At 42.4% G+C, this 23,777-nt stretch overlaps 1 protein-coding gene across 2 annotated transcripts; it reads left to right on the forward strand.

The window, feature by feature from the left end:
* Positions 1 to 5,482: 5,482 nt before the first annotated feature.
* On the forward strand, positions 5,483 to 23,676 carry CD37 (CD37 molecule). Of its 2 annotated transcripts, none has more exons than XM_042474625.1 (9): positions 5,483 to 5,633; positions 10,333 to 10,407; positions 11,111 to 11,183; positions 12,020 to 12,144; positions 12,696 to 12,770; positions 16,154 to 16,258; positions 18,166 to 18,354; positions 18,958 to 19,041; positions 21,915 to 23,676. In XM_042474625.1, exons 2-9 carry the CDS (start codon positions 10,342 to 10,344, stop codon positions 21,990 to 21,992), a joined length of 795 nt encoding a protein of 264 aa, XP_042330559.1. In that variant the 5' UTR covers positions 5,483 to 5,633; positions 10,333 to 10,341; the 3' UTR covers positions 21,993 to 23,676. The 2 variants fall into 2 exon arrangements, with proteins under 2 accessions (XP_042330559.1, XP_042330560.1); XM_042474626.1 differs by having other exon boundaries at positions 5,494 to 5,633; positions 10,304 to 10,407.
* Positions 23,677 to 23,777: the final 101 nt, after the last annotated feature.

Genomic DNA, 23,777 nt, shown 5'->3' on the forward strand with positions numbered 1-23,777 from the left:
ATTCAATCAATCTACATCATGCAGACTTTCTCTTTTCCCAAAGTCTACTACTTTGCTGAGCCTTATGTATAATCTTTAGCAGTGAGTCATGTTGTCTAATGTCTCATGATATGTTAAAAGTACAATAGCCTCTGTTTAGAAATCTTTGCTTCCAGGGATTGCTCAGGACTGATTTTCTCTACAACTCATTCATTTGTCTTTTTAGCATTCTTCAGCAACATATTTCAAATGGATTGATTTTCTTCCAGTTACCTTTCAGTACTGCCCAACTTTCACACACACAATGGAAAACAGAAATACTATGGCATGAATTATTCTGGCTTTGGTATGTATTGTGTGCCTTCAAGTTGTTTCTGACTTATGGCGACCCTAAGTCAAACATATAATGGTATTTTCTTGGTAAGACTTGTTCAGAAGCCTTCCCCTGAGTCTGAGAGAGTGTGACTTGCCCAGGGTCACCCAGTGGGTTTCATAGCCAGGTGGGAATTGAACCCTGGTCTCCAGAGACCTAGTCTAACACTCAAACCACGACACCACACTGAATATATCTTTATACTTGAATAATAAAACATATAATATTGAGAGACAGAGAGAGAGAGAGAGAGAGAGAGAATATACAATACTTCTATTGTTCATAAAACAGAAGGCTTGCAAAATAGTTTCAACATGTGCCAAAAAAGAAAAAAAGAATTGGTGCCTGTTGTGTATTAGAGCAAATATGTTCCAGGGATGGGATGCCACCATGCTAAAGAAATGCTTTGCAAATAAATGGCTGTGGAATAGACCTACATATGTGGGGCATTACAAGGCCTTTCCAGCTGACCCAAAGGACTGAATGAGTCTATAAGGGAGAAGGCTGTTCCTTAAGGTGGTACACAAAATAAGGAAACAGCATAGCCATGCAGCCCAATTAGGAGCGCTGAAGAACTTGGAAACTTGCACATTTTTGTGGCATTTCAGTTGGTGCTAATAAAAGGCCATTGTCTGAGCAGGGATGGAGTGCCACATCCTACCACTGTATCTCCTCCCTCCCCCCCACAACCTCATTGCACACACATCCAGACCAATATAGCTACAGTAGATACGTTTTTGTATAAGACAGGATAAGAAACCCACATAAAGCCTGGGCAGCTCTCCTTGAAAGAAAGAAGGTGCTGAGTTGCCAGTTGCTCAGAGAAGGATAACTCTGGAGCATATGAAATAGAAATATTTCTCTTAGTCAGTGTCACGCTCTCCTCTCTCTCTCTCTCTCTCTGTAGCCTGAACAAAGAGATTCTGCTGCCCATTGGAAAGGACAAAATGTCACACATACACACACACCACAGAAGCTAAGTGAATTTTGCTTGAGCACTTCTGGCAGAACTGCAGGCTAGTTTAGCAGGCACAGGATGGGATATGTGACACATGCAGATTGGCCCCTACTTCCTTGATGTTGCTTGGTAGCACTTGGTACCACCTAGCACCTGCCATCTTTGCCAACTGGTAGGGCTGGCCCGGTTATTTCTCATCCTCTTCCCTGGAACCACCATGAATTACTGAAAGTTCCCTCCTCCCCCAATCCATGCTTTTTATGGTCCTGTGTGTGGCTAAAAAAATTATACAGTGGGCTTTTGGTATCTGCTGAGGCTTGGTTCTAGGACCCCCCATGAATACCAAAATCCGTGGATGCTCAAGTCCCAATCAAATACAGTGGCATAATGAAATGTGCCCTTTACATAAAAAGGCAAAAACAAGGTTTGCTTTTGGATTTTATATTATTTTTTAATATTTTCAAGCTGTGGATGGTTGAATCAGTGGATAAAAAAATCAGAGGATAGAGGGGCTGACTGTATTTATTGGAAAGGAAGGAGGGTTAAAATTCTAATTTCACCATATGGGTTTTGAATAGAAAACAGGACATCCTGAACTTTTCCCAGAGCTTGGCATGAATTGGCTGAATATTAATTATGGTGTGGTACAGAACGCCTGAAAATGGCAGTCTGCAGATGCCTGTTTTAACTCCAGACGGATGCCACAGCCACCAAACCGTGTGATGTCCCTCTGGAGTAAAAAGAACCCAGTTCTTTCAGGTTCTTTTTGCGGTGCCCGGCTTACATCGTGAGTGTGCCACTGGCGCACTCATGACGTGCAGCGATGCGCAGCGACGTGTGGACACTGTGTGTCTGTTATGTAAAGATGGCGGTCCCTGTGTGGATGGGAGGATGCCATTAGGCCACCGCCCACACGGTCCCGAGCCCTACTATCGCCACCAGGACACCGCTTCCTGGTGGTGTGTACTGGGTCTATGTTAATTATTTCATCATATTAATTATTTCCTCCTAATAATAGTTAGAATTTATTTTAAAAAACATAATTAAATGCTTCCTAATCCAGTGCCAATCCACATGGGATTTAAGATCAGATGAGGAAACTGTGTGGGTGATACCCCTGAGCTGTGTAGATGGGAGGACCATCACATACAGCAGGACTTTCTTGGTGGTTGCTCCTTGTTTGTATAACTCCCTTCCTTAAGAAATTCAAGGACCCCCACAGTTCTGTCTTTTAGGTGCCAGTGAAAAACACATCCGTTTGTACAAGTTTTTCTGGAATAAACAACTATTTAATTTGTCCTTGCTCCTGCTCATATTATTGTTGTTTTTTTAAGTTGTATTTTAGTAACTGCTTCTACTAATTGTAGATATTTGTAGCTTTAGACTTATGTTTGAGGGCAAGGAGGAATATGAAAACAATTCTGTATATATAAATTATATGCTCAAAGTAGAACTGCATTGCAGCTTCCATTTCATTCCCTCCAAAACTTCTCATCCCATTGCTTCCCTCCAGATTGCTCATCAAAACTGATATTACTCTTAGATTCTTTCTCCATTTCCCCAATAACCAGCTACATTCACTCTTGAACAATTCTCTCCCAATTACACACTTCCTCATTAAGTTGGTGTAAGATCACTTACTACATATCTAATTTTATTATTAATACATCATCATTCATGCTGTTTAAATGCTGCATGCGTCCTAAGAGGCCAGAAGATGTGGCAAAGCCATGGTCCAGTCCTAAGGACTGGAGAACCGCTTTGGCACAGCTTCTAGCCTCTTAAGATGCATGTGTCATTTAAACAGTATGCCTCCAAAGTGACCCAAAGCAGTTTTATTTTGAACTGTCTGTTCGTACCCATAGTCTACCCAATTGGGGGTGTTTCTGTCAGCGCATGAGTCAACAAATGTATTTTTGTAAAAAGTTTGTCATGATCTAAGATGTTCCATTCTGCAAAAGAGCTGGAAAACTAATTGTGGTTAACAACAATCACATACTGTACTTTGTTAATGTGTTGATGGCAACAACTAAGCAGATGACACACTGTCCTTAACACAAGCTGAGTCAGAGGTTATTCACATGGAGTTCAAGAGTCACTTATTACTCCTGGTAACTATTTCCAGGGAGGGGAGACCTGGTCAGTCAGGAACTATGCTGCAGTAACTGTGGATGTATCTGTTGCTGTTGTTGTGTGCCTCCAAGTCATTTTTGACTTATGGCAACCCTAAGGTGAACCTATCACAGCGTTTTTTTTGGCAAGTTTCTTCAGAGGAGGTTTGCCATTGCCATACTCTGAGGCTGAGAGAGTGTGACTTGCCCAAGGTCACCCAGTGGGTTTTTATGCTGTAGTAGGGAATAAAATCCTGATCTCCATTTATAGTCCAACACTCAAACCACTACACCATGCTGGCTCTGTGTCTATAGTGTATTTACAGTGCAGAAATAATGCAATTTGATGCCACTTTAAGTGCTGTAACTCCATCCTATGGAATCCTGGGATTTGTGGTTTTACAGGGCCATTAGCCTTCTCTGCTGAAGAGTGCTGGTGCCTCCTGCCTTACAAAATTACAAATCCCAGGATTAATTAGGATGGATCCATGGCAGTTTAACATCACTCTAACTGCCATGGCTCCATCCTAATTAAAGTGCATGATTTCTGCAGCATAGCTACAACCTGTGTTAATCTTTAAGGCAAGGCTGGGAATCATCAACAGCTTCTGTGGTCATTATTTTTGCTTTCATTATGTTTAGCAGTAAACCTGCCTTTGCACTTTCTTCTTTGACCTTCTTCAGTAGGAGTTTATCACATGGAGGGCAAATTGGTAAAATCTCATGCAGAAACGGGATTTTAAAATTCAGGTGTTCTTTGTCAGATACTTTGGCGTGAAACAGAAACAATGCAAAAATAATCCCAACGGAAAGCTCCTTTATACTTTTGGAATTTAGTGAAAGTAAAAAGGAGCTGGTTTTTACAACTTCGCGTTTGGGTTATTTTTGTGTCATTTCTCTTTCACACCAACATTGTCTGAAAAACATCCTGCAAACGCGGTTTTCCCCCCAACTTTCTGTGCAAGTTAACCCCAAACGTCATCTGAAAAACCACCCACACATGTGGGTTGTTTTCAGTTTAAATTTAGTTTCTGCATGGTATTTGTCCTGTGTGATAAACTCCTGTGAAGTTTTCTGCTAGTAATATGATATCCTCTGCATATCTTACAGTAGTTCCCAAACTTTGATCCTCCAGATTTTTTTATCCCAGAATTCCTGTTAGCCAAGCTGGCTGGGGCTTCTAGGAGTTGAAGTCCAAAACACATGGAGAACCAAAGTTTGGGAATCACTGCTTAAGACTGTTATTAATTTTTCCTCTTGCTTTTACACCTCCTGCTTCTGATGATGGTATGCTTGCAAAAAGAAAAAGAAGAAAAGGGGGGGGGGACCCATTCCTAGGCCGCATTCCCACTTACAAATAAATTGCTTTGTGATCCGAATTGATGGATTGGTTTGGCAGCGGAGCGTGGTTCACACTACATTTGCCCCAATCACATTTTCTTACTGCAAAATAAAATAAAATAACCCACTTGTGGTTTACATTCATGAATGAATTGATTCAAAATTGACCCGCTCCAGCCGGCCAAAGGGCAAATTTAAATCAATTCCGATCCGCATCTGGTTCACATTTGCACGAAATCGATTTATCCAAAAAGACGCAGAAAAAAACAGCATCAAAAAGACGTGGATTAAATGGGTCTAGCACATGCCCCCCCCCCCCCGCCCGTCCGAATCACTTCAACGGTTCAGTTCAAGTGCGAACCAGGGTCATTTAAACCGATTTGCGATCTGGTTTAAAAGGTAGTGGGAATGAGGCCCTAGTTTTGTGTAAACCTAGTTTTTAAAAAGGAGGTGATCCCTTCCTGGGTGCTGAGGGTGCTGAAAAGGAATGTCATGTGCCCCCCAAAATACCCTAAAGAAATGGTTCCACCTTAATGAGCAAAGAAAACCCCAGCCTTGGAAAGCTTGGCTGGAAACTCTAAGCAGTGGGTGGAACTTTGGCATCTATTAATTATTAATATATGCGCACCGCCTCCTTTTCTTCTTCTTCTTTTTCTTCCCAGAGACCAATCAGGAATGAGAAAGGCCCATGAAGGAGGTGGGCTCTTTGCAGTGAAGTTTGGAAACTTTGTACTTTCAAAAGAAAAAGAAGGAGGGAGTGGAAAGAGAAGAGAGAGTACAGTACTTGGGGGTGAATTGCATCGGAAGAGTAGCTCCAGCAAAAGAACAGAGAGAGAGGAAAAAGGGATCTCTGGAAACTGAGCATCTTAAGGTAAGCCATTCATATCTGATACTAAGGAAAAGGCTGGAGTGCAGAAGGTTATACAGAATGGGGATGAGTTGGAGTGATCTTGTCTGAGCAATCTGGAGTGGGAAGGATTGGGGGAACAACTCTTGGTTCCCTACCCCAGATTTTCCAAATGCCCATCTCCAGGATCCCCAAGAGAATTTGGCTCAAGAGCAAGGTGACCAGATGTCCTGACCTCAAAGGGGGACAAGGCACCAGTTAAGAAGACACCCATCATTGTAAGGAGTTTAAACAGGCTTTTGCCATTGACATGCATTGACAAACTCAATGAAGAGTTGTTTATTTATAATTTTTATTGTTTAATTTATTCTTAATTTTTTTAAAAAAAAGGACAAGGCACTTCAAAATGTAGGGCATTGAAGAAAAATGGAGGACATTTCCCAAAGAAAAGCTCAAATCAATCATAGAAATATAAATTACTGCCTCTTAGTCATGCTCAAAATGGAGGAGATTTTGGAATTCCTCCTGGACAGAAGGTTGAAATGTTGGAGATGTCTTGGAATAAAAGGAGGTCTGGTCACCCATTCCCAAGAGGACATGAATATTCATCAGTGGGGCACATGAATGGGGTAGGATGTGGCTGGAAGTATGTGATGAGAAAAGGTTAGTGGGATGTGTGTTGTTATTGTGTGCCTTCAAGTTGTTCTTGACGTATGGTGACCCTAAGGCAAACTGATCATGGGGTTTTCTTGGCAAGATTTGCTCAGAGGGGGTTTGCCATGGTCTTCCTCTGAGGCTGAGAGAGTGTGACTTGGCCAGAGTTACCTAGTGGGTGTTCATGGCTGAGCGGTGAATCGAACCCTGGTTTCCAGAGTCACAGTCCAACATTCAAACCACTATGCTGCACTGACTGTGTGTAGGGACCCCATAGCTATTAACAGACTTCCAGCCTGGTCTACCCCATTAATGTGCCCCACAGATGAATACCCATGTCCTCTTGGGCTGAATAAGTTCCCTTGTAGATACTGGAGAAGAGAATAATGGGGTGTAGGTATGGGGTGTTTTGGGTGCAGCCTGATGTAAGATGAGTTTGATTATGGATCTGTTTTGCGAATGAAACTGGCACACTGAGAGTTTTGGAAGCTGGAGGATATGTGGAGTGTAGGGGGGTCAGAAGTGGTCTGGGTTTGAGTATGGGGAGAGATGGGAAACATTGGCACAATATGAGAATACAAGGGATCCTAAGTGTGTTAATCTGTCTCTGTGTGCATAACCTTTTTATCCATAACTGCATCTTCAGGGAAGCTAAACAGAATTTGGGAAAGTTACTCTTTGGGAGGATAACTTCCACAGCCCTGCAGACAGTATAGCCCCTGGTGATGCTGGGTAGGGGATACTGGGAGTCTTTGTCCCTCCTGAAAAAACATTTTTCAGACTTTGTCTAAATATGTGCATGACTGCTGCACAGAAAATTCAAAGGCTAGGGAGGCTTTGCCTCAAAAGGCAGTATGGAAATATTTGAAACAAGTAGGTAAAAATGCCCAGTGTGCATGTCTGTGTGGATGAAAGCTGGTGTGTATTAGCACTACAAAGGGCCAAGTATCGGTTGTGAATATGCATGTCAGAGACCACACTTGTATGCACAATCCGAGAAGCCATTGTGCAACCCGAGAAGTTCTCATGCATATAAATGTGTCATGGAGAGGGTTACATAAGTGGTAGAGATTGCACACCCTTTTTTGTATGCATGAAGATGAGCCTAGCTCCAAATGTCTTGTCTGAATTAGGGCGTGAATAAACCAAAAAACAAACAAAAAGAAAACACCACCAACCGCAGACATGAAAAAGCTGTATGGACAAACCTAGATAGTGCTGAATGTTTCTGTAATGTCTGCATAAAGTAAATGTATGTAGAAATAATTGTATCAATGAAAGTGTGGAGAGAGGTGAGGTTTGCACATACACTCAGCCCTGCATATCTATGGCTTCTTTATCAACCATCCACAGTTTAAAAATATTCCAAAAAGCTATTTGCTATTTTATATAAGGGACACCATTTTACTATGCCACAGTGTTTTTTGGGACTTGATCATCCACAGATTTTGTTATCCTCGGTGGGTTCTGGAACCAAACCTCAGTGGATATGAAGGGCCCACTGTATTATCTAATATTGAGAGTATATATTTGTTTGTAAAGAAATATGATGGTGATGGAGAATAACCACATAATTGTACAAAGCAGTCTGTTATGAATGCATGAGAAATATTGTTTTATCGCAAGCAATCAAATAGGAGATCAGTAGCTGCCGGGGAGTTGGTGCTTAGTGTCTGTTGGGCAAGATGGCAGTTTGTGAAGCTGCATGAAAAATACGATTAAAATCAATTACACGAAGACCCCAGGAAGTGAGCCTGTCTTTCTGAGAATCCGTGATGCATGGCAACTTTGAAACTCACCGCTTACCGCTTCCTCTTCTGCTCTCTTTAGACATCATGTCAGCTTGTCTTGTTGCCAAGGCTCAGCTTTGAAACATCTTTGTGAATGTAGAAACTGGTGACGTAGTAGGAGAGGAGGGCTTGGGAAAGTTACTTTTGGGGGACCATATGTCTCAGGGTGGTGCAAAAGGAAACACCTCTTTTTACAGAGTGCAGAGTTAAAACTGGAATTCAGATGAGTGATGGCTGCCAATTTGGAAAGCTTTGAAAGGAGGCTGGATAAATTCATGGAGGTTTGGGCTTATCAATGGCTACTAATCAGGGTGGCTGTAAGTCATCTCTGCTATCAGCAGTGGCAGGCCTCTGCATCTCAGTCACTGAAAATGTGAGATAAAGGAACAGTTGGATTTGTGGCCTGCCAGTCAGATTCCCATAGGCAACAAGCTGCCCTTTTGTATGCAAAAGTTTGCTAGACTAGATAGGCCTCTGATCTGAGCAAACGTGGTCCTTCTTAAGTTTTTAAAGTATATGTCATATTCCAATCCTTTATTTATTTATTTATTTATTTTGTGGAAAGAAAACAAGAGAGATGTGGTGGAAAAACATAGCAGGGTCACAAGTGGAATATGATGCACCCACTAGAGCTGGGTTTCCCAGACTTTGGTCCTACAAGTGTTTTGAATTTCAGTTTACAGGCCCCAGCCAGTTTGGCTAATGGCCAGGGATTTTGGGTGCTGAAGTCCAAAATACATGACTGACTAAAGCTTGAGAACCAACAGACCTCTTGCAAAATTCATTAATCAGTGACATGAGAGACTTGTGAAAGGACCCCTATCTCTAGCCCTATGGTCTACCACAAATTTAAATAAACACCAGGATAGTTCTTAATATTGGGTACCTTTGCTTTGAGCCTTTGGCCAGAACTGGTAAAAGAATTGGTGTGGTGTTTGGGGTACTGAGACCTGAGACTTTATGACACGTGAGGAATTTCTCTTAATTTCAAATGAAAAGAAAGTGGGGCCAGAATGCATTCACGCGAATTCGCTAGTTCAGCGAATTTACGTGAATGCGAATTACGTTTGGACTGGCTTTGCATTGCCTGAAAATAGCATGCCATTGCCCGAATTTGCATGTGGTAGTCTATCACGCAATAACATTAAACCCCATGATTGCGTTCGGATTGCCACTGGATTATACTTCCAGTTTCCCTTGTTTGATAAACTCCTTGGAAAATTCAGCTTCAAATCCTTCTTGAGCCACGTAATTCGTTGGGTGATTTGGGGCCAGTTGCTCTCACTCAGCCTGACCTGACTTGCAGGGTTGTTGTGAGAATACCATTGGAAGGAGGAGGAGAGCCATGTTATGTAGGAGGTATAAATTTAACATATACATGCACTAACTGTAGGTCTTGGAGGAGGCAACAGGCACAGATGACAGGCTTCTATAGATTCCATGCCTTGATTCTTGCAGTCAGATAGAGACTGTGGTTTTGTGGAGGAGGGGTGTGTGTAATGAATGATCACCAAATGATCAGAGGGAAAAGCAGCCTTGGACTAACAAATGATGCTTTCCACAACATAGTAATAAAGATAATGCATGGTTTGAGTGTTAGATTAGGGCTCTGGAGGCCAGGGTTTGAGTCCTGGCTCAGCAATGTAAACCCACTGGATGAACTTGGGCAAGTCACACTCTCTCAGCCTCAGAGGATGGCAACAGTAAACTCCCTCTGAATAAAATTGCCAAGAAAACCCCATGATAGGTTCACCTTAGGGTTGCCATAAGTTGGAAGCAACTTGAAGGCAAACAACAACAAACAACATGCTGCTATGTAGCTTGAGTTGCTTTTGAAGGCATGGCTACAGTGGCTGGTTATGCATTTAAAAGCTACTTTGGAGTGCCTAAATACCATACAGGCACCAGATCCTGTCTGATCTTGTATGCTAAGCGTGGCCAGCCCTAGGTAGCACTTGAATGGGATACCTCCAAGAAAGACCAAATGGCATAGGCTGTATTTCAAGTGCTGGAATGAAACTAGCTCCAAAGATGAGAGACTTTGTTTCCCAAGCAACTGTGTGGGCCATGATTGTGACCTCATGCCAGAGGTTTTCTGTGTAACAATAAAGACCCAGGCCCCATCTTTTTAGGAGGCATTTTAAAAAAGAAAATCACATAGGAATGAGTTGGACTACAATGAGATCAGGATGAGAATGGGCCCCAGCTAAACTAGACTGAATAGAATTTGCATTTTCTGTTTCTCTACAGCAACCCTCTTCTCTGTCTTCTCCTTACAGGAAGCCACCATGTCCCACAAAGGATGTCTCAGCGTCATAAAGTACTTCCTCTTCATCTTCAACCTCTTCTTTTTTGTGAGTATTTGGCATGGCGCAGGCCAGAGGCCAGGCTAAATGGATCCATGGGTATGATCCTCATGTGCTCCTAGAGTTCCCCATTTGTGGGAGGATATGAAAAAGGCAGCTATGAAAGAACTAGAAAAGATCCTAAAATGTAAAGATATACCACTGAGCACAAAAGTTAGAATCATACAAGCCATTGTATTCCCTGTAACCATGCATGGGTGCCAGAGCTGGACAGTTAAGAAAAGCAGATAGGAAGAAAATCAATTTATTTGAGATGTGGTGATGGAAAAGAGTGCTAAGCACTCTGGGGATAGCCAAAAAGGCAAATAAATGAGTCCTAAAACAGATCAAGCCAGAAATCTCCCTGGAAGCCAAGATGATTAAACTGAGGCTGTCGTACTTTGGTGACATCATGGGAAGCCATGACTCATTGGAAAAAACAATAATGCTAGGAAAGGTGGAAGGAAGTAGAAAGAGAGGAAATCCACATGATGGAAGGAAGGACTCTGTTAAAGAGACCACAGGTATGAATTTGCAGGACCTAAGCAGAGCAGTGGAGAACAGGGAGTCCTGGGTATGTCTCATCCACAGGGTGGTTAATAACATAAATGAAAAGATGACAGAAAAATGAAAAAAAAGTTGAAGCAATGTCTTGTAGCATACATTTGTTATGTTAAAACATTTTCTCCTTCCTCTCCTCCATCCTCTCCAGATGCTCGGAAGTCTTCTCTTCAGCTTTGGCTTATGGATCCTTTTTGACCGAAATAATTTTGCTTCTGTTCTTGGTGAGTATAGAGGATTCTCAGTCCCATCAAACATACAGTGCACCCTTAGCATATGTGGTGGATCCATTCTGGAAACCCCTTCCCCCACGTAAGGGAAAAACCTCAGGACCTCAAGTCCCATTTGCTTCAATGGCTGTGTGCTCTTACACGTGGCACTGAGCAAGTGCCACGGATGCACCCACCATTTTAACATCCAGGGCTTGCCATCGGATGGGACTGGCACACTGTACTTTTCTTTTCATCTTTTCCTAGATTTGCTAATATTCCCAAACAATACTGCACCTAAAGACCTAAACAGTACTAGCCCCTCACCCTCTTAGCCCACTGGGAGAGAATTGGGGGAACCAAAAATGAGCCTTCAAAACATCTGTCATATTTTTCACTTCCCATTCTGTGGTCCGTGTCAGATCCTTCATCTTCTAATTTTAAGAACTGAAAGAACATGACAATTCTTGCAGAAAATTTCAAGTACTTTGAAAAGGATCTGAAAAAACTTTTTTTTGACTGCAATTTCTGGAATTTCCTGGCATGGGCTTGCTATTTGGGTGTTATAGTCAAGAAATTAGCTTTTCCAAGTTCTGGAAAAAAGAGGAATATCTTTGAAACAATCTCCACTACCTTTGCCAGTATGGTGTAGTGGTTTGAATGTTGGACTGTGATTCTGGAGACCAGGGTTTGATTCCCTGCTCGGCCATAGAAACCCACTAGGTCAGTCACACACTCTCAGCCCCAGAAAGTCCCATGTATGATTTGAAGGCACACAAGAACAAGCCTTTTCCATCTTGGGTTCTCTTTCAGGTTGGTCTGGATTGACTTGTCTGCTTTTCTTTCCACAGGATCATCATATTATGCCCTAAAGGTCTGGTCCTATATTTTCTGTGGCGTTGGCATCCTCACAATGTTGATGGGTTTCCTTGGATGCCTAGGCTCCCTCAAGGAAGTCAAGTGCATGCTGGGATTTGTAAGTATCATCTGGGGAGATACGGGGAGCCAGGTTTCTGGAGCTTTCTAAGTAGGAAGGAATTATAAGTCAAAACGTCTGGAAGACAACAGCTGCCTGCCTTTAAAGTAAAAAAGGGCTATTACAGAGTTTGCAACATCTAGATTGAAGAGATGTGGGAAACCTGAAAGGTTTCTTATTTTTGGGAGCTATTTTAAATGAACCTCAGAAAAATCTCGAACTTCTTTTTAAACAGTCTCTCTCATTTTCTTCTGCTGTTTATTTCTAGATGTCTAAATGATACAATTTTATTTCCCTTTGGAAGCATTCTGGGGCATTTTTTCAGCAGATATTGTATGTTTGTGTGTGTTTACATGCACATTTATGTACATATTTATGTGAAATGTGTGTGTATACATCCATCTATATGCATCCATATACATCAAGACACATACAGATGCAGTGAACAGCAATAGTAAAAATAAAAAGTTAATTTGGTATGAAAGTTGTAGCAGCTTTGTAAAACCTGATAGCTGAGTTTTGCTGGTCTCTCTTGTTTTCTCTGTCAACAGTACTTCGCTTTCCTGCTGCTTCTTTTTGTTGCTCAGATCACCATTGGGATCCTGATCTATACACAGCAGAACACGGTGAGTTTGTAACACAAGTTAGGGGAGAAAGTGTGTAACCTTGGTGTCTGTGTCTCATGGGGAAAAACTTCCCTCCTCACCCTGAGGAATAAAACCATTTGTGTACTTTCTTCCCCCTCCTGAGTCCCTGAATGTCAGGATTTTACATCTTTCCGATGGCAGGTTCTTCTGCTAAACTCTAAACTAGAACTATTCTGTCTTTTTTCCTTAGCTGATTTTTAAAAAATAGATTAAATTGTTCCATCTTTATTCTTCTTATGTTTCATATCCTGCCTGTCCCACAGTGTGGGGCCCAAAATGAATAACAACACAGACTGCAAGAGAATATGACTAATATGGAATATAAATACATATAATAGTTTAATTTTTAAAATTACTTTTTACTATCAGATCAAAATAGCTCTGAATCAAAAAGAATGTAAAAGCATTTAAAACATAAGAAAAGAAAATGGTGCAGGAGCATATATACACATTAAAAACTGTTCACAACAACAAATTGATGGTTAAATTAGCATAAATTTAAGTTAATTTATAAAAGGGGCTTTGCATTACAGCAGAAGGAGAGCAGAGAGGAGCCAGCATGGCTTCCCATGGGAGGGTATGTGATAGGACTGAGAGCAAACCTTCCTCCAAAGGAGAACATGTGGCCCTTTAGATCTATTAGACCAATCTCCCATCATCCATGCCCTCAGTCTGCTGCGTTTGTGCACCATTTTTGAAAGTTTCGTTGTGTAATTTTTCAAGTTCTAGTCTAATGCATTTCCTGTGGGCAGATTTTGCTCTGACTCTTGTGTCTTGACAATGGGGAAAGTGTTCCGTCTTCAGAAAATGCGCTCCACCACAGTTTTGTGAAACTAAACCATCTGTTCTGATATCTCACAAAGGAACAGGGGAGAAAAACTGGGACATTTTAAACACAACTGAAAAAGTGGAATGGTAGAGGGATAATTGTGACTGTCTCTGCCAAATCAGGACAGTTGGAGAGTACGCAGTAACTTTCAAAACTTCAGTAGTTGAGACATCCAAAAAGGCAAAGCAAAGTTAAACAGGAAATGTGAACACAGCAAATGTAAGGATTTTAAGTGTCAATGATTTTCAGTGTCTTATTCTCTGTAGTGCTAGATATTGGGGGACTGAAGGAAAATATCATTTGCAGGGATAGAATTGTTATTGCAGGAGGGACTTTGGAAGGTCGGACACCCTCTTTGGCCTTGAAAAATTTTAATCAAAAAATTTGGACCCAAAATGCCTCCAATTAACATGACGGTAGTTTCACCAGTTGAATCTCCAGCTTGAAAATGGGATGGAATTGCTCCTATATCCTTTGTGGAACATTTGGGACAAACATTATCTCTGTCTCGGTCTCTCTCTACTTTAAAATGTTATTTTGAAAAGAAAGTAGGTGCTAGGAATCTCCAGGGACTTTAGAAACAGCTTTATGCAGCTATGAGGAACCTGTGAGCCTCATTTCCCCTGCCCTGGTATAGACCAAGCCTCAGTTTCTGCCCTGCCCAGCTTAGGGAACTGGGTGGGGAAGAATGACCAAGCCATGCGGAGTTGGAGAGACTGTGCAGGCCAGGTGATCTCTCTGTGACTCAAGGCTGGGAGAGGAATCAGGGAGGGGGGAAGGAGCAAAGTCATGAAGAAGATAGGTGTGTCTCCCTCCAGGAATGGGTGTGAGATTTTTGGGGGCTGGAGGCACATGGGGCTTCTAATCATCCTTGTTCCTCTGGCCCTGTCTCCAATGCAGGTTTTTGTTCTCCCTCTGTGGCTTCAAACAGGTTTTACATTTGTTTTAAACTTTTTTCCTCAGGCACCCAGCATATCGATGCAGTTCATTTATTGGGCATGTTTAAAAAAAACTTCAAGCAATCAACAATTGGTTGTCCTCTCAGATGAGGCTTTGATCTTCCTCTGTCTCAAAACACCCCAAGTCTGGAGCATGGAAAAATGACGTCTTTAGATTATATGTGTGGGTGTATGTGCCTTCAAGTCGCCTGTGGTTTTATGTAATCCCATTAATTTAATATAGTTTTCTTAGGCAAGGTATACTCAGAGGTGGTTTTACCAGTTCCTTCCTCTGAAATATAGCCTCAAGCACCTGGTATTCATTGGCAGTCTCCTATCCAAGTACTAACCAGGATAGCTTCCAAAATCAGATGGGATCTGATGCCTTTAGCGTATTTAGGCCTACAGTTTAAAAAACCAACCCCAACAAATATGACAAGCGATCTTACTGGTTGGTGTTCTGGGGAATTATAGCCCAAAAAGCACCTTTCCTAAGCTGTACCTAAGACTTCCATGTAGGAAAACTACAGTTTATGGACTGCATGGAGCCTCAAGGCTGTTTTGTGTCCCCGGGGAGCCCAATTTTTGGTAGGTGCAGGGACAGACTCATCACATTTCTCTCCTCTCAGATTGGGTAAAATGCCATTTGTGTGCCTAACATGTGAAATTGCCCCCAGAAGGTGTTGGGAGGCCTTGCAAGACAAACTCTCCCAAACAAACTATCATCTCATTTAGGGTGGGATAATTGTGACTCCTCCTCATCTTTTACAGGTAAAACTCACATGTAACCAGCAGACCTTGGGAGGGATCATGGGAGCTGCAGTGCAGCAACTTCTAGAGGCTACCATGTTCCTTTTAAACCTTAAACTCCTCCAGGATGGGAGATGTAATTGTGTGATTACCACAAAGGCCGGCTGTGCACTCTGCAGGTCTGAGGGGAGGGTGGGGGAGATGTGGTTTTGTGATTATTGTAATCAGTGTTAGACAGAGTTGGTGCCTCTTGTAAAGAGGCAAAATGGTTGCTCTTGCAATGAAGTCTGTTTGGACGTTCATGAGGTCAATGTGGATCCAGGGCAGGCTTGCTATGCAGAGTTACTGTATCTGTCAATTTACATGCAGGGGCTTTCTTTGTTTAAAACTGAGCAGTTAGCACAGAAACAACCAGCACCAGAGATTAATGTTTTTTCAATCTACAGTACAACTCCTAAAATCCCCCAGCTAGCATCATATGGCTACTGGCTACATAGTAATTTGCCATCTTGGCTGGGAGATTGTTGGAGTTGTAATCCAGAAAAGTAACTTTTCCAAACTCTGTCCTAGACTCAGGCTAGCCAGTTTGCCTGTCTTTGTGGTCATGCCAGCATGGGGAATTGGGACTTGGCATGATAATTGTTGTGGCTGTGTGCCTTCAAGTCATTTCTGATTTATGGCATCCCTAAGGGGAGTATCATGGGGTTTTCTTGACAAGATTAGTTCAGGGGAGGTTTGTCATTGCCTTCCCCTGAGGCTGAGAGCATGTGACTTGAATGTAATTATGCCTACTTTTGCAATAGTGAAAGAGCTTTTTTTAACCTTTCTTTTCCATCCTTCTTCAGCTCAGGAAAACAGTTGGAGAATATGTAAATAGCATAATTGAAACATATGGAACAAAAGATTCTTACTCGGATCATGATGAGAGCTGGGATTTTGTGCAAAAGCAGGTAAAATGCTCACCTGAAGAAAACATTATTCCCCTTACTTTCATCCGCCCCAAGGCTGGAGAATTTGTGGCTCTCCAGATTTTCTTGAACTAAAGCTCCTATCAGTCCTAGCCAGCATAGCAAAGGCAAAGGATTATGGGAGATGTAGTGCAACAAAATCTCAAAAGATACCATTGTCAGTCCTTGCCTTATCCCATAGACACCACCTACTAGGTGTGGTCTTGTTTGTGGATAGTCCTAATTTTAGACTTTTTATTTCAGGGATGGGCAAAGTGTGACCTGCATTATGACACGTTTATTTTGCCCCAAACAGCCAGTAGCATCCTGTAGCGCAGGGGTGTGCAAAATCCAGTCCAGCCCCAGAAGCCCCTCAATAGTTGCCCGAAGCTCCTCACTTAAAAAAAAACTTGGGGGGGGGGGTGTTTCACTATCAAACATCACAGAATTCCCCCCAAATCCATTAAAACACCCTCAGCCTCATACAGAAACCTTTCAGGACCCCTCTCCCCGGCATTCTCAAATACCACTATTTTCATTCGAGTCCTTCTCAAAATGGCAACAGGAAAGGAGTTGACACAATATCACATTCAGACATTTTGGGAAGAACACCAGCAAAGATAGAAGTATGGGGTATACTATTGGGATGAATGTGGCTCATGAGTCTGGTAGAGGAAGGAAAATTGACCCCAGTGCCCACCTTTGCTCTAGGGCATCGCTTCATGAACTATCAGATGTGGAAGACGGGTAGGGTTCCCCCTCCTCTCACTGTGTCAAGAGCCAGGACCATATTTGTACCCATTGACAACAACTGTTTCATTCTTTGTTGGAACCCATCTATTTGAACAACACTTGTCTAGAGCAGGGGTAGGCAACCTGCGGCCTGCGGGCCGGATGCGGCCCGGCGAGGCCTTGTGACCGGCCCCAGCCCAGTCCTGCTGCCGATTGCCGCTGGGGCCTTTGGGGGGCAATTGTCTATAGAAGCCTCAGAAACATGCATTTATATTAACATTTAAAAAAAAATCAGCAATTTTTTTTGCGTCTCCTCCACAGCGGGTGACTGTGTTGCATAGATAGTACTCCAATCATTTATTTAATCAAAAGGAGAGCACTTTACAGTTTACAGTTGTTTACAATTTTCTTCTGAATAAATTAGAATTTGATCACTCAGTCTACATTGGCATTTTATGCACTGAGTTAAATGCTAATTTTTTTTAAGTTCAGTTTTTTCACCCACTGTATTGTAAGTGGTTCAATTTGCACTTCTGAAGTTAGAAATTAGATTTCAACATCTTCAAATGTGATATTAGTTTTGTGGGGAGTTCAGACATTAACCAAGCATTCCCTTGGGATGTAGGGCATAGAAAAGGTTGGGACTCGTTGCCCTAGAGAATGGTATTTAACATCTGGGGTTGCTTGGAGTCTCCAAAATGTGTGTGTGTGGGAGAGGGAGAGTTTGAAGGAGTCCTCATTATTGCCCTCTGGGATGGGGTGAATGTGATTCTCAGGCTGCTGGAAGTCACCCACTATCACCATAATTACTTTAACTGGACTGGATCCTTCCTTCTGCTAAATAAGATGAAGTCTGGATCCAACCCATTATCATTATTTTTATTTATAACTTTCCTGCCTTTCACAACGGAACTTAAAATAGAGATCTTCCATCCACATACTGATCTGACCCAAATCTACTTAGCTACAGCCATGCAGCAACATCACAGGTCTCCTGGCCATACCTTGGTTCTTTTCCCTGCAGTGGCTTTCTGTGTGGTGGGAAGACAAGAGGCAACAGATCCTGCACAAGGGACAACTCTGACACTTTTCAGATGGTGTAATACTCCATTATCTCCCCTCCTCTACCTGCTCCTGTTCATTATGTTCAACCCATTACCTCTTTTAAAAAATCCTAGCTCCAGTGTTGTGGATGGATGTCCTACAGGGACTGGAAGGAGAACAGCAAAGTCAAAAATGCCTCTGACCTCTATCCCTGTTCCTGTTACAACACCTCTCAGTCTGGCCTTCCAGAGACCAACCACACAGCAAGCATTGAGCCCCCAGGCTTCTGCAAGGCTCTGGGACCATGGGCAGTTTACAAGGAGGTGAGTGGCTGAGAAGGGAAGAGAAGAAAACTCACAGCTGTATTGAACTTCCAGTTCTAAGTTTTTTTCGTTTTCATTTTTTCATGACTAAGGGATGGGGGAGCATGACAGAGGTTTAGGAAATGCTGTGTGGGCAGGAGGAAATGGATGGAGAGAGAGATTGTTGCTTTCTCCACAGAGAGAGGGAGAGGGAAAGAAGGAGGGAGGCAGGAAAGGAAAGTACACACACACTTCTAGAAGCTCAGTTTGACCAGTTAAATTAATTGGCAGTGCATTCAGGACAGACCAGAAGCAGCAGCTCTTCACACAATGCCTAATGCGTTTATGGCATTCATTGCCACATGATGCTTTTGCCATGGGTGGCTTTAAAAGCCATAGGGAGGGGGGGGAAAGGGCTACAAGGAGGATAGGACTAACAGTAGCTAATGGCTGTACTAATTCTATGGGGTTTCCATGTTCTCAGAGTTTTGAGGTTGGAATCTGGGATCGAGAAGGCTAGTCCTGTCATGCCCTGCTTGGGGGCTTCCTGCATAAACTGGATTGCATGCTATTGGAAGCAGGATGCCAGGCTTGATCTGACAGTACTCTTGTTCTCCATTGTAGGGCTGCATAAATAGCGTTGAAGTCTGGCTGACCAATAATATCATCACCATTGTGGGGATCTGCCTTGGGATTGCCCTCCTTGAGGTAAGACATCTTGACTAGCAAGGCGTATGGTGCAGTTGCAGAACCACAGTTGGGGCTGCAGTTGAACTCAGAAGTTCCTTTTTCATATGCAGCTTCCAGGTGGCTGAGGATTCCAAGTCCAGTTCTCTTTTATTTTTTGTTTTTTTGTAATGGAAAGTGAAAATCCTACACATATCTGTTTCCTCGTCTGGCACTAAAAATACAACACAAAATTAAGTAACATATGAAGTGAGACATGTGATACTCCAAACCAGCTGCTTATGGTGTCTTGTCTCACTACCTAATGGTAGGGCCAGCCCTGCTCTTTTAGGAGAAGAACAGATGCTTCCTAGGCCTGCAGTTCTTCTATCTTCTGTGTTTTCCCTCTGTTCTTGTGGTCTTCAGACTCACATCCCTCACTTATGTGCAAGGAATGAACGGAGGGGGAATGAATGGTGCGTGCTTGGGATTTGAATATGTGAACCTCCATTTTTGTGAAGGGGTCTGGAATAGATCCCTTGCAAAAAAAGAGATGTGACTGTATAAGTTAGAGTGGTTGTTTGCTATAGTTGCTAGATAACCAAGGGTATTTTAATATTAAATCGGAGGGCAAATATGACAATTCTGCAACACAAAGAATGTGCCCTCAGAAGATTATCATGAGTAAATCCACAGGCAGTGTCAGTTGTATAGCTCTAATATTGGCTCCTAAAATGCTGCTGTTTGATTGCAGAATTGTATGTATGTATGTATGAATGTGTGAAAGAAATTGGATCTGAAGTTTCCTCTCCTCATACTAAACTTTCTTATAGTTCCTCCAGCTGCTGTGCAGGTTACTGATCAGTGTCATAGAGCATAGGGATTTGCACAGTGGTGGCTCCGAGGAGATCCTCTACTTCTCTAGCAGGTGGCACTTAGCAATGCATTTGTTTACTTGCATGGATGTATTCTGCTTTCTGGCATGTCTTTTTACATGCATTTATGTCTGCCAGCATGATGTGAGGGTTGCATTACTCCATGCTTCATTTTATGTTGGTTGCATTTGTGTTTGCACCAGTGTTTGTTGTAGGTGTGTGATTCTCTTGAGTTCTCAAGTGCTTCCCAGATGGGTTGTATTAACATTTCCATGTCCCCAGCCAGCATGGGCTATATTTGGAGATTTTGTCTTCCTGGGCATGAGGGATTCCTCTTTGCTATATCAATCTGGATTTGTTATTGCAATCTGGATTGCTTTACTATATCAATTGTGGCTTGTTTTTCCAGGGAACAGTTAATTTGGAAGACTCTGCTTTTCTCTGCTGCTTTCCATTGGTTTTTAGGAAAAACAACTACAAACACTACTGCTAGGTCAGCTATCAGTGTTGAAAACTTGAATGCATGGCATATGGTCAGGGTCTGGGTATTAACTAAGGAAGCCTAGTGTTGCCTGAATTATACAATTTGGGGAAACCCAGCCTGTATGTCTGACAATTGAAGGCTAAATCACCTTTGCATTTGGAAGGTCTATATAGCATGGATTAGTGGCATGGATCTAAACTTTAAAAAGGAGGAGTGTTTCAAATTCCTTCTCTTGTTTGAATACTTCCTGGCCACCCAGACTGGGCAGGAGAGATTCTGGCTCTGCTGTTCTTCCTCCTTCTCAAAAAGTAGCAGCTATCCTTTTTGATTGTGGCCTTCCAAACATTGTTGGACTGCAACCCCCATTGCTCCTCACCATGTCTAGGGTTGGTGACAGAGCTGCTGGCAGTTGTAATCCAACAGCATCTGGTGAGTGGCTTGTTTGCAGTCCCTGTTTTTTATGGTAGTTGTTCTAAAGCCAGTTGCAGGCTGTTTGCATGTGTTTGTGAATGGTGCCGAGGCTGCTGCAGTCATGCACACAGCTGCTTGTCTTGTGGTTCTCTGCACATGCCAACCATGAGTGTCTATGAACCTCTTTTGGTCTGATAGGCTACCAAAAATGATGCTTAGCAGATCTAGCATGTGCATGTCTTATTCTTCTTTCTGGTGACTCCTTGTTCCCACATACTAACTCTCCCATACCTGCTCTATCTCTCTTTTAATTACCATTTTTTAAATCCTTCTGGGCTGCACAGGGATTTCTACTTGGAGTACTGGCAAGGTAATGACTCCAGGCAAAGCAGGAGGGCTGAGCTTTCTCTCTTCTGCAAAAATGGGGATTTAGCTGTTGCAAATCTGTCTGTCATCAGCACCTCCTTTTTCCCCCCACTACCCTGTTTCCTGCTTGCAGGTAAAGTGCCTCTATCTGTCTTGTCTGCTGTTTGGTGAAAAGAACTTTGGTGGCCCCAAAGGGAAAGGAGAGGAAGTGTGCCATCTGTCTAGTCCCTGGATCTAATTAGAAGTGAATCTGAGCGGAGTGAGCACACAGCAAAGAGCAATAAAGAATTTAAAAACATTACAATGCGACAGGGAGTTCACAGTGAAGAGTGGTTATTTCTGGGGAGCAAGAAAATGAGAAAATCTTTACACCTTGAATTACTACTCCCTTTCCTTAAAAGGTGTTTACTGTGTAATTCTCATCTCTTCCGTGTCTCCTTTCTTCCTTATCTGTTTAAAACAGCCTTCCCCAACCTGGCACCTTCCAGATGTTTTGGATAACAATTCCCATTAAGCCCACTCATTCAGGCTGATGGTTAGGGGTTCTGTCATTTTTGTGCACAACAACTACAAAACTGCAGATTAGGGAAAGATGATTTAAAGATTAAAAGCCAGATATCACATTTAGCAACTTTTCTAGATTCCAGGGCTCGGGTCTGTTGCAAATAATGAAGATAGTGTCTGTTTTATTTTGGATCCCTTCCCGCATGATCCCTAGCACGCCTTTTTCACATGACAGCAACATCATATCCTTTAACAAGATCTCTCTCTTTCTACAGCTCTGCCTCATGACCCTATCGATGTTTCTGTGTAGGACCATTGGCCCCAACTATGACAAGCTCACACGTTATTCCTAGAAGGAGACTCACCAGTTCCCAAAGTTGGAAATCATTCCCTCGAATGCAACCATTCCACTTAGGGGATTTAAAACAGCATTTTGCATGGTGCCTTGGGAGGTTCCGTACCTAACCTTCTTACCCTTATCTTGGTAAATGAAACTAAACCTTCAGGAATTGCTGGCACAAAAATAGGAAGTGCTGTACTCCACAAGAGTGTTCAGTTTCATGCAGCTAAATAGATTGTTTAGATCTTAGTTCATCTCCAAAAGCCACAATCATACTGCCATTTGCCTTTACAAAAGGTGCAACAAATCTATAAAGTAAGATGCCATTCCTGTGTTTTTATATTACTTGGATGTTCAAACTCTTAACATCCAACCCCAGAGTCTGCTTCGGTATAATCCGAACTGTTTGACAGGAAATTACCCACACACTGTTAGAATCTGACAAGCCTCAAAAGATAACATACAAACTAACTCTGTTTTCTAGTTTAAAAAAGGGGAAAGAAATTTGCCTTGGTTTTAAATCCCCTAAGGATTGTGTGGGTATTAAGCCTAGAGGTTTTTGATACCAAAATATACCTGCAATTAAAATCTAAATTTGAAATGTTCTGTTAACTATGGCAGCAAAATTAGAAGGGTAGTGACACCCTGGCTGTTGAACTGTGTTTTTGAGCAATGCCTTTTGGGTGTGCTTTGCTGAGTCCACCCAGAATGCAGTGCCAGGAAGGCACTGGTGCAAAGGTTCTGTGTGTCCAGGCCTGGCATTCATATGTTCTATGACATTTATGCAACCAGAGCTTGGAAAACAGGCTCATTTGGACTGCATCTCCCAGAATCTCCCAGCCAGCATGGTCATGTGCCACGTTGGTTGGGCAACACTGGGAGTTATAGTACAAAAAGCAACTTTCCCCAGTTCTGCTTACAACCCACTTCAGTGTTTAGCTTGTTGTATTGCTGTCTCAAAGTCACTGTGATAGGATTTCATGGTGCAAAAGCCTTATTTAACAGGGTTGGAAATCTGCTGCCTAATTTTGGTCAACCACTAGTCCTGCACTCTGAACCCCCAGATAGCTCCCACAGCTTGAAGATACTTTCCCCACAGTATAGAAATTCTTTTTATAGAATTTCTTTATATAGAAATTCAAGCGCCTCTAGGAAGAGCTGCAAAAGACTTTTCCATCCATATCACTTGCAGAGGGGCCAACAACCAGGTTGGCTGTACTTGTGTGCAACTCTTAAAACTGATCTGAAAGGAAAGGACAAATCCTTTGCTTGCATTGGGCACTCATGCATTGATGCTGCTTTCTCAAGGTTTGGATGGAGCTACATTCCCTGGAGCCCTGCTCCCGTGCTGAGTTTGGTAACCATACAAAATAATTACGTTATTGAAGGACCAGGGAAACCAATTGTCATGGATTTACGTTCTGTCCTGCATGTCAAATCTTGTAGAACGATTGATGGAAAAACCTACTTTTAACCTTTGCTGTATTTGTGTATTTATGTATATATTCTACATGGATGTTTGATACAGTAGAATGGGGAGGGAAAACATGCCAAGGCGAGCAGGTAGGTGGAATGAGGTACGCATACAGTTTCGCTTATCTCCTCGTCTTGTGACATTTTGTTCAGAAAAATTTTGGGACTGTTTTTTAATTCTCCCATTTTGTAAATAAATAAAAAAACCCTACAATCCATCAGTAGTCTTTTTTGGTTCATTGCACTTGTGGAGAACAAGAAACAAACCCTAATACAATGGTTCTAGAAGGGATAGTTAACCAGACATCCAAACATCACAAACCTT

This window comes from Sceloporus undulatus, chromosome 6 (genome assembly GCF_019175285.1).
Source record: "Sceloporus undulatus isolate JIND9_A2432 ecotype Alabama chromosome 6, SceUnd_v1.1, whole genome shotgun sequence".
NCBI lineage: Eukaryota > Metazoa > Chordata > Lepidosauria > Squamata > Phrynosomatidae > Sceloporus > Sceloporus undulatus.

What these genes read in the sequence shown, in the direction of transcription:
- CD37 (XM_042474625.1), top strand. Translation starts at nt 10,342, where the DNA reads ATGTCCCACAAAGGATGTCTCAGCGTCATAAAGTACTTCCTCTTCATC. An exon ending in TAATTTTGCTTCTGTTCTTG is followed by an intron (nt 11,184 to 12,019) that starts GTGAGTATAGAG and finishes TTCTTTCCACAG; the next exon opens with GATCATCATATTATGCCCTA. An exon ending in CATGGGCAGTTTACAAGGAG is followed by an intron (nt 18,355 to 18,957) that starts GTGAGTGGCTGA and finishes TCTCCATTGTAG; the next exon opens with GGCTGCATAAATAGCGTTGA.